Source organism: Schistocerca serialis, chromosome 7 (genome assembly GCF_023864345.2).
Source record: "Schistocerca serialis cubense isolate TAMUIC-IGC-003099 chromosome 7, iqSchSeri2.2, whole genome shotgun sequence".
Classification (NCBI taxonomy): domain Eukaryota; kingdom Metazoa; phylum Arthropoda; class Insecta; order Orthoptera; family Acrididae; genus Schistocerca; species Schistocerca serialis.
The window spans coordinates 395625858-395643373 of record NC_064644.1 but is presented as its reverse complement, the minus strand read 5'-3'; the positions used below and the strand labels follow the sequence as shown (position 1 = coordinate 395643373).

The 17516-nt window shown below is 36.7% G+C and overlaps 1 protein-coding gene across 1 annotated transcript in view; it reads left to right on the top strand.

Annotated features, from left to right (window-relative positions):
• Positions 1–14873, top strand: part of LOC126412253 (multidrug resistance protein homolog 49-like) — a 142870-nt gene extending 127997 nt beyond the window's left edge. Inside the window, exons 21-24 of the mRNA XM_050081756.1 lie at positions 8765–8962; positions 11434–11640; positions 11823–11969; positions 12099–14873. Coding sequence (XP_049937713.1) covers positions 8765–8962; positions 11434–11640; positions 11823–11969; positions 12099–12302 — 756 coding nt within the window. The 3' untranslated portion in view covers positions 12303–14873. The remainder of the gene's footprint in view (positions 1–8764; positions 8963–11433; positions 11641–11822; positions 11970–12098) is intronic.
• Positions 14874–17516: the final 2643 nt, after the last annotated feature.

Sequence of the window (17516 nt, the reverse complement as noted above, 5' to 3'; positions counted from 1 at the left end):
TCTGCCACACAATTCAAAGTGGTTTGCAGAGTGCAGATGTAGATGTCTTATGGAATCATCTTCCATGGCAGAGGTAATCATGCAAATTGCTGAAACCATTTTAAAGATCTTGGAATTCTTGTACTCACTTCTCAATAGATTTATTCCTTAATAGTTTTTGTTGCAGATAATAAAAACGAATTTTAGCTGAACTGGGATTTACAGTCACAATACAAGACAAAAATAATTTCTGTGTAGATTTTGCCTCCTTGTCTAGGGTTCAGAATTAAGCTATGTACTCTGATGGGAAGATATTCAACAAGCCCCCATCCAACACAGAGCAAGAAATTGCGAGTTCCTACCAGTTCGAAAGAAAATTAAAAACATATTATTCACTCTTTCTCAGGATTACCTGCATTCAGGGACTGAAAAGTTCTTTTAGCCATAGGATAAGTATTAGTGCTTGCTTCAAAGTTACATGACAAGTAGTAATTGTACTGTAAATGGGATTCATTGTTTACAGTTGTAGGTACACATCTTTTTGAAAAATACCAATCTGATGAAGTAAATATTAAGCTACAGATAAACAGCAGCTGAGATGGCAGCAGCTTTTACAAATCAGCAGCTTACTTACTGATTTTTTATTAAATTTATGACATAAGCACAAATAGCATAAGCAGTAGTGTGATAGTTAGTTATTAAAACAGCATACACACACTAAGGGGACAAAAGTCCTAGGATACTGATATGTACACATGTAGATGGTGGTAGTATTGCATACACAAGATATGGAAGAGCAGTGCATTGGTGAAGCTGTTATCTGTACTCAGGTGATTCATATGAAAAGGTTTTCAACATGATTATGGCCACGCTATGGGAATTAACAGACTTCAAACATGGAATGCTAGTTGGAGCTAGATGCACGGGACAGTCGACTTTGGAAACTGTTAGACAATTCAATATTCCAAGATCCACAGTGTCAAGAGTGTGCCAACAATACCAAATTTCAGGCATTACCTCTCACCACGGACAATGCTGTGACTGATGGCCTTTAAGTAATAACTGAGAGCAGTGGTGTTTGCCCTAGATGACTCGAAAACTGTAGCCTGGTCATATGACTCAAAATTTCATTTGGTAAGAGCTGATGCTAGGGTTTGAGTGTGGTGCAGACCCAATAAAGCCATGGGTCCAAGTTTACATCAAGGCACTGTGCAAGCTGGTGGTGGCTCCATAATCCTGTGGGCTGTGTTTCCATGGGAAGGGCTGGGTCCTCTGGTACATTGGCCAGAAATGGTTACGTTTGGCTATTTGGAGACCATATTTCATGGACTTTATGATCCCAAACAACAATGTTATCAGGCCACAACTGTTTGCAATTTGTTCGAAGAACATTCTGGAAAATTCAAGTGAATGATTTAGCACCCTGATTGTCCAACATGAATCTCACTGATCATTTAAGGGACATAATCAACAGGTCAGTTTGTGCACAGCAGCATGGCTCAATACTTCTGCAGTGGACTTCCAATGACTTGTTGAGTTCATGCCACACTGAAGATATTAAATTCGCTTTTCTGTGGGAACTGGCAAAAACCTTGTCTGCTGCTAAGGATACAGCTGCAGGATCAGATGCTACCAGGGTCTTTTCAGAAGTTCTGCACATTGTAAAGAAGAAGAAAATAATTTATTTTATAAAATACCTTTGCAGGCCTTGTATATAATCTCCATCCTTTCTTATGACAGTTTCCCAACATTTTGGCAACTTCTCTATTCCAGATGGGGTGCCTTCATTATTTAGTCCGATTACTCGGGTCACATCACTGGAAGCTTCATCAGTTGTATTAAAATGTTTTCCATGCAGCTGCTCCTTCAATTTGGGAACTAAACTAAAGTCTGGTGGGGTTATATAAGAACTGTACAGTATTTCCCATCCACATTTGTTGAGCAGTTCTCTCACTGATAGGGTAATATAGGGTCTTGCATCATTGTGCAAAAGGAGGACACTAGCTGCACATGTCAGGCCTTCTTTGACAGGTTTTCAGTTGCAAAATATTTTTCAAAAACTGCTTGTACTATGTGTGCGTTACAGATGTCACCTGGGGCACTCCATTTGTAGCTATGACTCAGTTTCAGCTTCCATTTTAAAACTGAATTACTCATGCCACAGCCATGCGAACTATAACCATCACATACATAAGTCTTGCTCACAACTGACATGAATTTTAACTTAATCATACCACTGTAACAATCATCCATGTGCAATGTGCATGATTTTTGAAGTGACCCTCATATTATGTATAGCATATTGTCAGCTGTGTAAAATCCTCATTGATCTCTCCAACTACAAGGACTATTCCAGATTAATAGAGGAATGATTCCTCCTAAAACCAGAGAAGAACATAGTACCTCTGCTAGCAATTACCATAAATATTGTTAATATTTGCACCCATTCTTACCCAGTTGCTAATTCAGTTATTTTATCATGTAGATAAGAAAACTTTCCTCTTTTGTAACTGAGTGTTTATTTTGTTTTCTGACAAAACATGTTTTACACATTCATAATAAGTATCATTTCACATGCAGTTTGCTACAGGAAAGGTTATGTGTAGTGAAATGTATAAATGCAACCTACTATCACTTGGAAATCTGTACTGTGTGCATTTAGCGCCTACAGAAGAACAATGGATACATGAAAAAATAGAAAAGGAAAAAAAAAAGTGGGAAAAATAAAAACCACTGATGATGCCTAGCAAGAATAGGTGAACCATGTTTGGTTTGAAACAAAATAAACATTCAGCTGTCAAAAATGGAATTTTCTTGTCTACATGCTATACTTAGTTGCCATAAAGCAGTGTAGGAATGACCCATGCGAGGATGGGCAACTTCTAGAGAGAAAGCGACCCACTTCCAATTTACCCATGCGAGGATGGGCAACTTATAGAGAGAAAGCGACCCACTTCCAATTTGGGAAGTATCATTCTACACAAGACAATATAACACTAATGAAAATAGCTCAAAAGGAAGATTTACTACATAGAAAGCATCTTGTAGTGGCACTCTTTGATACTAAAAAAGCATAAGACACTACAATGTACAAAGCCAGCTTCATATCTAGAGCTTCTGTGAAAAGATGCCAACTCATAGAAATCTTTCTTTGCAGAGCAGTCATAACGTTACCAAATGGGAGACTCTCAAGCACATATATGCAATAGAATGGTGTCCCTCGAGGGAACATTTTTAGTGTCAGCCTTTTCACCATTACTACAGAAAGAATCACTGACACAGTGAAGAGTCCAGTGATGACTTCTTTGTTTGTTGACAATTTTATGGTTTGCAAAAATAATTCACCAGTTACAAATGATATTTTACAGACCACAAAATATAGGTTTCAATTTTCAACAGATAAAATATTGTGAGATTATTTTGATCATATTAGTCACATTTTTAATTAAATGGGACTCGCATTTTATGGGACCATTCTGGGTCTTGTAAATGATAAAAGGCTCGCATGACTACCAGGCCTGTAAGACCTTAAGCTTTAGGCATTTTAAATGTCTCAACAGGAAGGTCAGGGTTGCAGACAGATCCAGTCTACAACAATTTTATAAAGTATTAATGTGCTCCCGTCTAGCCTACAGATGTGTCATTTATGGTCCAGTCTGAAATTCATACCTAAAGATGCTGAATGCAGTACACTATTTGACCATCAGACTTCCACAGCTAGTGAGCCACCACATTCTTTCCACTAAGAGCTTCTGACTACACAACACACGTTCCAAACTGTCAGCCAAAGACTCTCTGGCTTCCTCTATCATTGCGGAACCTCCCACAGAGTGGCTGAGTGACTATTTCTAAACTATACATGTCAGAAAGCCATTAGGAATCCAGGTGAAGCAGCTTACAGACAGAAGCAGCTTATACAGCAGATTCCAGGTTTCTTCCCAAGTACTGTTGCAAGCAACCATGTTGGCTGACAGAGGCTACAGATAAATTTTAAATCACTTGTGCACAAATGAATGCTGCAAATTATCTCAAACACACACATTCTATCTGTTTCAAATAAGCACTGTAATGACAAAGCGGTTGACACAGATGGCTCCCAGCAAGGGGATATACCTGCCCATTTCACAGTTTTTCAGACAATATTTTAAGGTTTTGTCTAGCTGTAGAATTCATTTTCTTTGATGCTGAGTTGTATGCAGTCCTAATGGTTGTCATCAGATAGATGTAGGAAAAACCTATCCACATCTACTCTGACACAAGGAGTCCAGAGAATGTGCCCAGCAACGAATTTGATCAGGAAAAATGTAGGAAACCTTTTTTCTCCTACAGAACCAGAATAAAGAGATAGCATTCTGTTGGGTATCAAAATGAGTCGGAATTCACAGTATGAGACCACTGCCTCAACAACCAAGCAGGCCTGTGATAAGAATTCAGTGTTATCCTTTAAGGCTCCCCTTTCAGCAGTTATATCACTGTTGTGAAGGACAGCCATGGGTGTGTGTGAATCAGCTTCTGAAAGCCAAAAAATGATTTTCTGCATGAAATTGTTAAATGTGAAGTTACAAGTTTTCTGTTTGTGTCTCAGCTCATAAAAAGTTTTTTAACCTTATACAGTAATCTTGAAACATTTACATAATTTTTTTAGCAGGTCTGGTGTGTCGGAACCTGTTTTGTAAAGCAACTTGTTTCACAGCCATAGAGGTTTTGAATCTCAGCTGTTCAAACAGGTTCCTTCCATATTCTGTCACAATGCGATAGGAATTTGTCCTGATCAAAAAATATGCCTTAGAAAAATTTCCAGTCTTTAAGGGCACTACAGTTTTTAAACATTGGCAAAATAGCCAGTCATGTATTGGTTTCAAATTTGGTTTTTGTTAATTGCTTATGGCAGGGCAAACGTGTGTAGGACTCGATATTAGCCCTACCACGCATCTTTAGCCATCAGATGTCTTTAGGAATCAGTTACCAGATTAAATATTTTCAATTCAATTGTGGGGCTTAATGATGCCTACTGTGATTTAGGCTGTTTGGGGAAGAATCTTGGTAAGGAATATCATGTAACAAGTGGAGGTCAAGGCACAATTTTGGAACACAATCCCAATTATGTAACTGAAGACATAACTGGGCACATTGCTGAGAATCCTCTTCAGACTAAAGAGAAGATTGAGATTTTGTCACTCTTTGAGAGTACTATGATAATCCTTGCATTAAGTGTTTTGTGGAACATGTTAATGTAGAGCTTGGAGGTTTGCTGAAAAGATCTGGGAGAGGGAGGGGAGTAGGACAAATGTCCATGTAAGAGTGTCACTGAAGCATCGTCCTATTTAGTTCTCATACGAACATATCAGAAACACCACAAATAAAAATTATGAACTATCAATATATATACAGAAAAATGAAAAGGCAGGTGGAGTATCAGCTGACATGTTTTTATCAGAACATTAAATGGGAATCCCTGAAATCAGACAGGTACATCTTGATAAATATAAGCTACGAGAATATCATACTCATGGAGAACCAGTGAGAAGATAAGGAGTATTGCTATATATACACTACAAAGTGGAGTTGAGTTCCAGAATTCTGAATCAATAAACACTCTAGCTAATAGTACTGATAGTTTATAGGCCACTTGCAGGAAAAGCAGTTAGAGACAGTTTTTAATACAATGTTATTATAAATGATTGAAGTGATTTCACAGATTTGCTATTTGACATATTGTCACAAGGCTTTGTACACAAATATAAAAACTCAAAAAGTTTTTTTGACATATTACAAGTGTGTTATATGCGTGCCCTATTGATTCTTCAGATATCAAGTCAATAATCAACTTCTTCCCACATTTGGTGCAGTATGTCCCTATCAATCTGTACAAAAGCACTGTTGATGTAAGCTCGCAGTTCTGGTGGGTTCATTGGTAGAGAAGGCATACACCCTGAACTTTCATGTAACCCCACAAAAAAGTCACGTGGGGCGGAGGCCATGGCACGAATTGTTGATCATCAACTCCACTATGACCGATGCATGAGTTTCTCTGTTTCCTGTTTATGAATTCATGAACATTATAATGAAAGTGGGATGGAGTACCATCCTGGTGATACATTAAGACTACGCTTCTGTCTCCAGTTGTGGCATGAGCCAATTTTCCAGCAAATCTAGATACATATCTTGTAATAGTCATTCTGCAGAAGAAAGAGGGACCATAAACTTTAAGCTGTGAGACTGCACAGAGCACATTAACTTTTGGTGAACCTAGAATGTGCTGCATAATAAAATGGGGATTCTCTGTCCCCCAGGTTTGCATACAGTGCCTGTTGACTGAGCCATTCACAAAAAAATCTTGCTTTATCACTGATGTAAGCTCGCAGTTCTGGTAGGTTCATTGGTAGAGAAGGCATACACACTGAACTTTCATGTAACCCCACAAAAAAGTCACATGAAACTCATTTTCTTCCATAAGCTGTCACAACTGTGCCAAAAATTCAAAGCATCTAACTTTGTTATTGGGAGTCATGTAGAAATTGCAAACGGTAAGGCTTCAGCTTCAGTCATTTCCTTAAGATTTCCCAAACACTCAGGTGTGGTATGTTCAACTCTCTACTCTGCTCATCGACTTTGTGGGCTATGTGTGAAACTTGCCCATGCATGATCAACTGTTTCCTCACTCACTGCAGGTCAACCCATTGATTTTCCCTTGCAGAGGCATCTTGAAGCTTTAAATTGCACATATGATCTGTGAGTGGAGTTGGCAGTTGATCAATCTATTTTGAACATAATTCTGAAGCGTCATTGCACTGTTATGGCTAACTGATGTGAATGTCTTTCAAGCACAATCTATACTTTGCTGGCACATGTTGCCATCTCCCCTAACTGCTCTGCTGTGCTCTCAAGGCAGAAATCTGAAGTGTGGCTCAACAATGCAAAACTTTTTGAGCTTTTTATATGAGTTTTGACAGTATGTCAATTAATGTAGCTAAAGTGAATTTATGAAATAGCTTCAATCATTTACAGCAACCTTGTAAGGTTATGTAGCCTTAACTGAAGAAACACAGTTTGTGGAGACTTTATAGTGCAGGCTTTCTATCAGATAGTACTCACTGAGAACACCCTCAGTTTGTAAATGCCCCACTTTGCATTATTTCCTATGGTTCAGTTCCCACTGAGGAGTGAAGAACAGTAAAATTTCTATTTTAACCCCACTACTTTCAGTGATTTATATACAACCATGACAGGCTATGGCTTACAGACCATGATGGTCAGTATTATAAATGATAACTTGATCACAGTACTAAGAGAAAGATTTTTGGAAGAACACAGGGCAGAGATTTATGAAGCAGACAGTGTAGATGGAAAAGTTAATTGTTTCTTAAACGTATTTCTGAAGCGCCTTTCACTCTTATTTTTCCCTGTAACAAAGAAGGATAAAATTAAACAGAAATAGGAACAAGGGATGGATATCCCTTGGGATTGGAGTATCTTGTGTACTGCAAGGAGAAAATACTTCAGAGGAACACCGACTTCCGACGTTGTGGCTGCCAGGTTAGGTTGGGTTGGGTCGGGCCAGGCCGGGACTCGATTGCCACTAGTACTATAAAATCTTCCAATTTACCAATAAAAAGAACAAATATATAAAGTATGCACAAAAATAAAACACAACAACAAAAAGCAGCAACAATGTGAAAGATTATTACACAGGAAACAAACAAAATTTACCAATGAAAAGTAAACTGAGTTAAGACAACTGGAAGTACAAATAAGTTCCATATAGACTGTGGGTGCTTACCTATGATTCAAATGGAATTTTATATTGTAACACAAAAGTCATTATCAGGTTGCATTCAGGCATTTGGCAGGAAATTGGAAATCTGTAGTTATTAAAACACGAAGAATAAGAATACCTAATTTGCTTCTCCTTCTGTAATTTATCTGAATATTTAATTCCAGTTCTCACTAATATTTATGTTAAATGGGTCTTAACTTTTCCAGTATACACACAGCTGGTTCTATCCGAAGAATTAAGACAAAAAGAGAAAGAAACTGTATTTGAGCTTTTTCAGTGTCCCTGAAAATATATGCAGAACTTCCGCTAAGTGTATCAGCTCATAAAGCTTGAGGGAGAACATTGAGAATTTGCAAAAGAAAGCACCTGGGGATATGTACACAAAAAAGACTATTTGTGAAAAAAATGTTCAAGAAAAGCAAGGAAAAATGGATTACTTTCTAAAAATATTCCGGCACACTGTTAAAAATCCAATTGCATAGTAGTGTTCTATTTACATGTTGTTACTCTGCTTTTGAGCATCACATGGCATGGCATGACAAAATATACTAGAAAGCAGCAAGTCCTCAAAATTTTGATGATAACTTAATAACATTCTGCTTTTAATTTGATAGGCAACTCTTCAGTAATTAATAAGCTTTCAGGCAAAGTTAGAATAAGGTATCCAATTTTTTTAAACAAATCAAAATTATTTTTATGTGCATAGTCTTTCTGAACAAGGAAAATTTTCAACAATTTCAAGGTTACCATAATAAATCCCCCCCCCCAATCCCCAAAAAATTAATTGCTAAACACCATTCATTAGATAATTTCAAAATTAAAGCTATTACACAAATGGATCACAAGTAGTTTGTGAAGATTGACGTTTCTGAGTTATAAATTTGTCACTAAATGACTACAAGGCGCTCCAAGTTGTTTTTTGTGTAAGTTAGAAGATTCACCACATTAATTTACAGATTTGAGTATGTTAATGCTAACAATAACTATTTCATCTACTTCATTCTACAGACTGATGCCGGTGCAAGAGTTGGATATTCAAAAGTGCACTTTCATTACCCAACAAGACCAGAAGTAAAAGTGTTAAGGGGACTGAATCTACTCATACAACCCGGAAAAACAGTAGCACTTCTGGGGCCAAGTGGATGTGGAAAATCAACTTGCATCCAATTGTTGCAGAGGCTCTACGATCCTATGTTTGGAAAGATTGTAAGTATCATTGTCTGTATAGGTTCTGAGAAAATCATTCATTTTTGTTGTTAATAGTCCATTATTTTACTGCGTTACATGTTGGCTCTGAAAAAATAGTTTCTCACAAAAGAATACCAGTTTCATTGTAGTGGTATTGTTAACCATGCACATTTCAATAAGCTAAATAACAATAATTTCATGTGGCTCATTGGCCTGGTGCAAGCCTTTCAACAGATGTGACTTCAGCAACTTGCATGTCCCTAACATACCCTAGTCATCCAACTAGGGAAAGGGGACCTACAGAGTAACATGGAAGCTGAACCACTTGTTGCTTTTGGCAACTCCTCACCTTGTTGAGAGGTGAAGGCTAGGTTAAGACGATGACTGAGAAAGTATCATAGTTGCTCAGGGTTTTCCCCATACCAAAAAGAGTATACATGAGCAACTGCCTCTAGAGTTCCATTATCACCATAGATGCAAATTTCAGCCATTCCAAGCATTATAAAATGATAGGCACCATATTCTCACTTATATTTAGCTGTGGACCAAAGCAATGTAATAAGTGTAAAATAATTATTTCCATTTTCATTATTGTTTGTTGTGACACACTTATCTATTTAAGCTTTAAGCCAAATTTGACAGAGAATAACACACTAGCCTGACACATGGTGGGCAGTGATACAGAACGTTCAGACTGCACTTAATATGATAGATAGATATACTTTCTGATCTCTTAGACCATAGTGAGGAGGTCTTAAAGTATATAGAACAGGGTATAAAACAAAAATACGTATTCAGTTCTCAACAGTTTGACTTTATGGAAAAGGAGTCAATGGCGGCTGCTGTAAGTGAGGCAGTAACGAAGCAAGAAATACTCCAAACAATTTTGTAGCAGCCTTAATGGTTCATATTGTTGAGTTGGAAACTTCTGATTGTCCGCAGTTTTTGATCAACTGAGGAAGTTGCATTGTTCTAAAGCAGTAGACCACCATCTGTATGATTACTGCCAGTACGGTGCACTTCTATGTGAACTGTAAAATTATGAATTAATCATACATCTTCATCTAAATTCGGGCTCTAAAAGTACCGTGAAGTGCACACCAGGGGGTGTGTCCAATTGTACAACTTGTTTCTTACTTCCAATATTATTCACATTATAAATCCTTTATTATTGCAATACATTATTCTGACTTCCTTTTAGTTTGATCCCATTATTCTGTGATTTATGAAAATCATTCTTTCTCTTCTAAAATCTTAGAGAAATCTTTCTGTAATTCTTATGTAGTGTCAGTGTTATTACAAACACTGGTTTTTGTATTTGTCTGTTCAGTTCAGGAGTAGTGCAATTCTGATCTGGTCAGTACAGCTTATAATCAAATGTAGAAGATTGGAAGGGAATGAGAAATATAACAGTATGAATAATAGTAACATGTAAAGGGGCTTTTGTCAGTTTAGGCTACCTGCAGGGCTCATTGCAAAAGTGGAAATAAAGACTAACATATAGAATATCCATACAGAACCAATTAAGTATCTTTCAGTTACATAGTTCTAAGAAATATGCTGTATAATCAAGACTTATCTGCATGTAAATGTGTGTATGTGTGCATGTTTTAGAGTGCTATTTGTTTATTTATTCTGGGTTTACTCTGTCTGCAATAAAGTCTCCATTGTCACCTATTTCATAAAATTAACTACTATCCAGACCAGCTAGTAAAATCTGGATAACTGTGCTTCTGCTCTTGTTAGCAGACTTTTTCTCCTTTGCAGTGCCTCGAGTGCTGGAGGCTGAAAGAGAGCAGGAATGCTTCTTGATTTTTCGCATTGACCAAAAATATTTCTTCTTTCAGCATCATCTATTTAAAGCTTCTTTACTCATTGAGTAAACTGTTCTCACATGTACGTTTTACAATTGTATCACAGACATTTGGATACAAATATCTTGCACAGTGAGATTACATTTTGTCTGGCAAAACAACCAAAAATATAAGACACAATGACAGTTTTGTTCATTCTTCTATGACATCACTTTACTTATTGTGAGCGCCATTCTTCCACGGCTGCAACACACCTCAAAGCTGCAACATATAAGAACAGGCAACCTACAGCAGGTGGACCTGCTAAACTCATTGTTGTATCTTGCAGATAGGCTGCACCTATGTACCTTGCATTACCTGCACATAATAATAAGCAATTTCTCTGAAAATATGCTATCCAAAACTTATCTACTAATGAAAATGTTTATTAAATGTCATATCCTTCACTGTTTAGAGGCACTGAGAGTGTAAACATCATTTTCCCTAAAATGACATGTTACAGCCCAGTGTGTGCTTCATAATACTGTTTAACAAGGGGTAATCTAAACTGTAGTTGTTTATAAAAATCTGTTCATTTATCACCACAGCGATGTGCCACTTTGTACTTCAGTTCAGTTTTAAAAAAATTGATTTTCTGCTTCATATCACCAATTAACCTATGAACATGTGTTACAGGCTCTGGATGGACATGACATAAATGCTCTGTCCTTGAATACTCTTCGTGGTCAGCTTGGAATTGTATCACAGGAGCCTACCCTGTTTGATCGAACAATTGCAGAGAACATTGCATATGGTGACAACAGCAGAATTGTGCCAAAAGATGAAATAATAGCTGCTGCAAAGGCTGCAAATATTCACAATTTTATTTCAGCCCTTCCATTGGTGAGTAATACATGTCAAAGATCTGTACACTCCATCCCGTAAGTCTGATTACTGCTACCTCTTGCAATAAATTTACTGCCAGTCAAAACATTTTAACATCTATGAAAACTTGTTTGTTCTGAATAACCACTTGATGTGGCAATGGACGGAAAGCTTATTGTTTTAATTATGTTGCACAATAGGGCTACGAGACTGGCCTTGGTGCAAAGGGTGCGCAGCTTTCAGGTGGTCAAAAGCAGAGAATTGCTATAGCAAGAGCCTTGGTCCGGAATCCAAGAGTATTGTTGCTTGATGAGGCTACATCAGCTCTGGACAACCAGAGTGAGAAGGTTAGTATTATCAGATTCTAGCAATATATTTGAAATCCTTCACTACAATTCATGTTACTGCTTTTAGTTCTTTTACTGTCAAGAGTTAAATGCATTGTAAGTAAAAAAATGTTTAACTGTCTTCCTTAGGTAGTACAACAGGCCTTGGACCAGGCATCAGAAGGTCGGACTTGTATTACCATAGCACATAGGCTAGCAACAGTGCAGAATGCAGACACCATTTGTGTGCTAAACAATGGAACTATTGCTGAAATGGGAACACATGAGCAGTTACTTGCCAAGAAAGGACTTTACTTCCAAATGCACCAGCAGTCTGCCGGAGAACCTGTGTGACACATTAAAAAAGATGTCCAGTTCTGTCATGGCAGAACCATAATGTGTTCTCTTGTCGTCGTGAGAGACAAATGGCTGGCATTTCATTTTCAGCACTTTGGGATTTGGCTGTGCAGCTGTGGCAGTTAGATACAAGTATTTGCAATTGATGCGGCCTATAAACACATCATCAGACACTATCTGAATCCCAGATGGTGTCATACAATGTCAAAACTCATAGTTGTACTCCTGTGGCCATTGAGTAAACTTCCGTGAGTCATGTAACTGCACTGTAATTGTTGTTCTTAAGCTGTGATACATGTAAGATGTTATTGTTTCTAGGTCAGTAACATTGCACTTTTAAAAAGTCTGAAGCAACAATAACTGCAGAGATGAGCAACCAGAAGTCACTTTCTATAATATGAACTCTTCAGTTTGTTTTTCTTGCGCAGAGGAATTGTAATATTGTCTGTACCACATCAGTATTTTTGTGAAAATTAGAGGGTAATAATTTATGTACACATTTTTGCAGCACACAATTAAAAATGTGTGTTGATTTGTTGGCTATTTTTATATTTGTTAGTATGGTTTCATTCCATTGTCATTAGAAAGTGAAAATCAGTGAAACTCACATGGAGGAAGGTGCAAGTAGAGTTCAGCAATGGTATTAATTCATATCTACTGCATTTGTAAGCTGCACACTGGTCGTTTTTGCGAAATGCATCATCATCATATTCATGTGTTTGCAGAATTATTTCACCCATTAAGTGAGGTATGTTCTTGCTTGTTTAATTTATATTTTAGTTTTCACTGAGACATTTACTTAAGCAACATGCTCCATAATTGATATGGCAATAATAATGTAAAAGTGATATTAAACTTCTGAGCCTATAAGGCTTAAATCCAGTGTAAAAATAACAGTGATTAAAATCACATAAATTATTAAAGTGTAAAAGGATACAAAATAATTTTGTCATTTTTAAGTAAAGAAATGATGTTTTATAATTAAGTTTTTCAATTAGTCCGTATCGGATTGAAATTATTATTGGATGTACAGGCATATAATTATAACATGTTTCTTCTTACATGACCTCAGTTTTATATTTGTTGTTGTTTTGGTTCAAGAGAGTGAAGTATAAACTCTGAAAGCCCAACCAACTGAGAGCGTACATTTTTGCTTTATGTATGGAATGGGATCAAAGGATACAGTGAATGAGGATACAAATGTTCAAGTTTTTATACAATAACTTTACACCAAAATGTGCAATATGTTGCTAGAAAATGAAAGAGATACAAGTATCATCTGAACTTCTAGTTAGTTGGACATGTCAATTATTACTGCAAAGGGATAAAAATCAAACAAAGGATTAAAACATTTGCGTATATCTGAGTATGGCAGTGTAATACCTGTATATATTAATATAAAGATGGAAAAATGTCATTCCATGTACAGTGGAAACATATCTTGAGGCAGCAGCAATAGAGTGAACGTTCCAAGGAAAGAGACTGTTTGCTATTATGATTGTATAGATTCCCAAGCAGTGAAATCAATTGTTAACTCAAGGGATTCAAAGTGCTGTTGAAAAAGGCTATAAAAGAATCCCCATATGAAATGATTAAGACTTAATGAGTATTGAGTTATCTAAGTTCCTGAGTGTGCACTTTGACAATAATCTGAAGTGACATAATATATTCCTTAACTTTATTTAAAAAAATGGTTCTGTCTCTTATAATGTGTGTCTTATTACTTCTGTTTGTGATACTGGTATAGTCAAAGCTGCTCAAAAGAGAGTGAATTGTTATGTGCAGGGTACACTCTAGGCATTCATACAGAAACTTCTTTTAGAAAACTAAGAAACCTCAAAACAATATACATTCGCTCATCACGTGGTTTTACATATAAGAATCAATTCAAGTACAAATCAAATAACTCTATATACAAACACAATACAAAGAGAAGGCTTGATCTACAGTAAACTGAAGAACCTTAGCAGAAAGGAGGGAATTATGCCAGCAAAAGAGAATTCAATGACCTTCCTCGAAATATTAAACTTACTGTAAATGGATCTTTAAAATTTAAACAGCTTCTTGAGCACCAGGGTTTCGTGTCAATAGTGGCAAAACATTCTTCCCTTGCATGTGACATTTAGAGGACATTATTATCTGCTCATTATTTACTACTATTGATTTCTCAGTGCACTTTTATTACCGAATCAATATTATAAACATAAACAAGCTAGGAGTACAACTACAGAAAAACTTTTTTTTTTTGCATTTCCTCATTTTCATTTTTGCATTACATTATTTTCTGTAGGTTCTGTCGTAAGCCCTATTCTCTCGATTGTTTTCCTGCCCTTAAAACTTCATATGTGTAACATTTACCACATTTTGCACTACTGAACCATTCCCACAAGCTTCAACATCACTTTTCAAATTGATTTATGTGGAAAGTACATTGTGTTTCTGCTCATATTTAACCTAAAGGACAACGCATAGCATAAAACTGAACAGTTTGTTTCAGAATCTAAATCATTTTGGGTTCTAGGAGAACTGTAGGTGGCATTTCAGGAGCACTTTAAAAATGTTTCTGCAGTGTTTTATCACCTGTCTGTACAATAAACTAAGATAAATAATCAAAAGCAGCATTTCAATTTGTTATTCCTCATAAAGCCAAGTCATATAATGCACAAAACAATACACAAGAAAAAACTGATTTCAACTTAGCATGATCAGTTTGTGCTAACTACACAAGATTATCACTGATGTGTTCTTCTGCATTCTTCAGTCGAGTTTGTCACAGGGCTGGTTTTAGGACTAAGCAACTCAAGCAGTGGCTTGGGGCACCAGTCCAAGTGCAAAATCAATATACATGGTGTATCATAATTAGGAACAAAAACTGACACAGCTGAAACCATACTATAATAAAAGCAGAAAAATTTAGATTAACTTGCATTTGGAAATAAGCAGTTCGCAAGATAACTGTGAGTACATGGTTACGAGCCATCACTGGCTTCAATATAAAATACTGTCATAATTAGTAGATATGTATTTGAAATGTAAACTTTTCAATTCAGTCTCCAAATTTCACCCATGGCCTACATTAACATAAAATACAATAGCGTTTCAGCATGTTCACATGTTAGAATTCACTGTACACCTGTACCTATTAAAGAAGGTATTGAATGTTTCATACCCACATTTGGCGGAAATACTGCACTCTTCTTGCTGCTTCAGTTCTTCATACATATCAACGGGAGTGCTGTGCCTTTCATCTCAGACAGAAAAACTTGAGAAGACTGAGGTAGGCTGACTTTGGAGGACGAGTCACAAGCTGTGCTCAGTCTATCCATCTTGAACCATACTGTCATGTTAAATCTCATCTTACATCAGCAGCAGATCATGCTTGTGCCTCATCACGCGTGTACCGCATTCTCCTACGCTAAGCAAGGTAAGTCAGGTCACACTATGCAAGTTAAGTTAGGTCATGGGTGAAATTTAAGCACAATTATATTGGGAACTTTTTTATTTATGTTAGGGATTGAAAAACATCCATGAAGACAACATCACATATGAAATATTCTTATTTGGATGGATTACTAAGTACATTTAACAATGTTGGCACTTCAGATGTAAGATATAAAACAGATTTTTTTTCTCATACGAGGGTTGGAACTTTAATAGTGGCAACTATTTATTTACAGTTTGTACAAAATAGATACATATTTCAAAGTTTTACTGACCTTCAAAGAAGTCACCAGCATTGTGTATAACCCATTGCCAGTGATGTGGAAGTCGTAGGATACTCTTAGCAGTGCCAGTTGTGTTGACAGTTAGACCGATGCGGTCTATTGCCTGATGAATTTGTAGCACTTCTGAAGTGAATGCCATGAAATGTTTCCTTCAGTTTACAAATCGAGTTGAACTCTTGAGGGCTTAAGTCAGGTGAGTGCAGTAGATGGTATAGCACTTAGCAGCCCCATCAGTAAAACAAATCAGTAACAGCTTGCACTGTACATGCTTGAGCATTGTCCTGCAACATGATGGTCAGGTTCTGCAGAAAGTGTTATCACCTCTGTCTCTAAGCTGGTCGTAGGTTGTGTTCCAAAAATGAACAGCATAGAGACAGAATGGTGACACTTTCTGCAGGAACTGACCATCATTTTGAAGGACAATTGCTTTTATGAAAAATAACATTCTACAAATTGTTGATATCTTGCAGCTGCATCAAGTAAATAAGTGAAAAACTGTAAATAATAAAGGATGCGGCATTAAGCATATCAGTATGCTTTTTATTACACAATCTTTTAAGTTTAGAACAGTACAAAACAGAAAACCTGTCAATTAATCATCAAAAGCCTTCTTCATGCTCATTCATGGCATTTGTAAGCTATTCACAAAGTTCTTTGTAGAAGTCTTATTTATTGTCTGGTATGTACTGAATTATTTTCCTAATGTCTGCAACTTTTCTCACAGTGACTGGAAGTTTTCTTTGTATGCAGATGTGCTTGGTAGTTCTGGTTTGGACCCCACAGGCTTCCCTAACAAAAAGTCTTCTTGTCGCAATCCATCGATCCACTGATATGCTTTCGACAAACCAGGTTTACTTGCACAATATTCATACATCATATACTGCAATATTTGTAGGGTCACTTTCCGTTCACATGGAATTTTGGCCAGTGATTTCCTTGATAGGACAAACTTTTGATAATGTTTAGGCCACCATACCATAAAATAAATGATGTCACTAGTTTGCACTGGGTGAAATTGGAACTTGCTCTTTGTATTAGTGTGTTGATTTTGTCTGGAGTGTATATTTGATCCGTCTTGCAAACAAGTCTCTTTGCTGTGGCAAAAGCCCTATCACAAGGCAGGAACAAATATCCACTGATTGGAAAATAATGAATAATTTTTCCAAATCGACCAGGTGATGCTGCAGCTAACAAAAATCTGATCACAGTGTTGTTTTTATTTTGACCAGGGCATCCATCTGAGAAGATATGTACCTCATTTGCTTCTTTGAGAATATTTTCTTAATGATATTTGTTTAGCAATGAGCAGACTTCATTGAGCCTGTTATGACCCTGCCCTTCAAGGCATGAGAAAAATGTTGCCTTATGATCCTGCAAGTTGACAATACAAAATCCAAAAACCCAGTTATCTATAATAAAACACTTCCTGAACTGGAATATCCGGCAGTGGGATGTTCTGCATTTAGCCAATAGTAATGCTACTTAC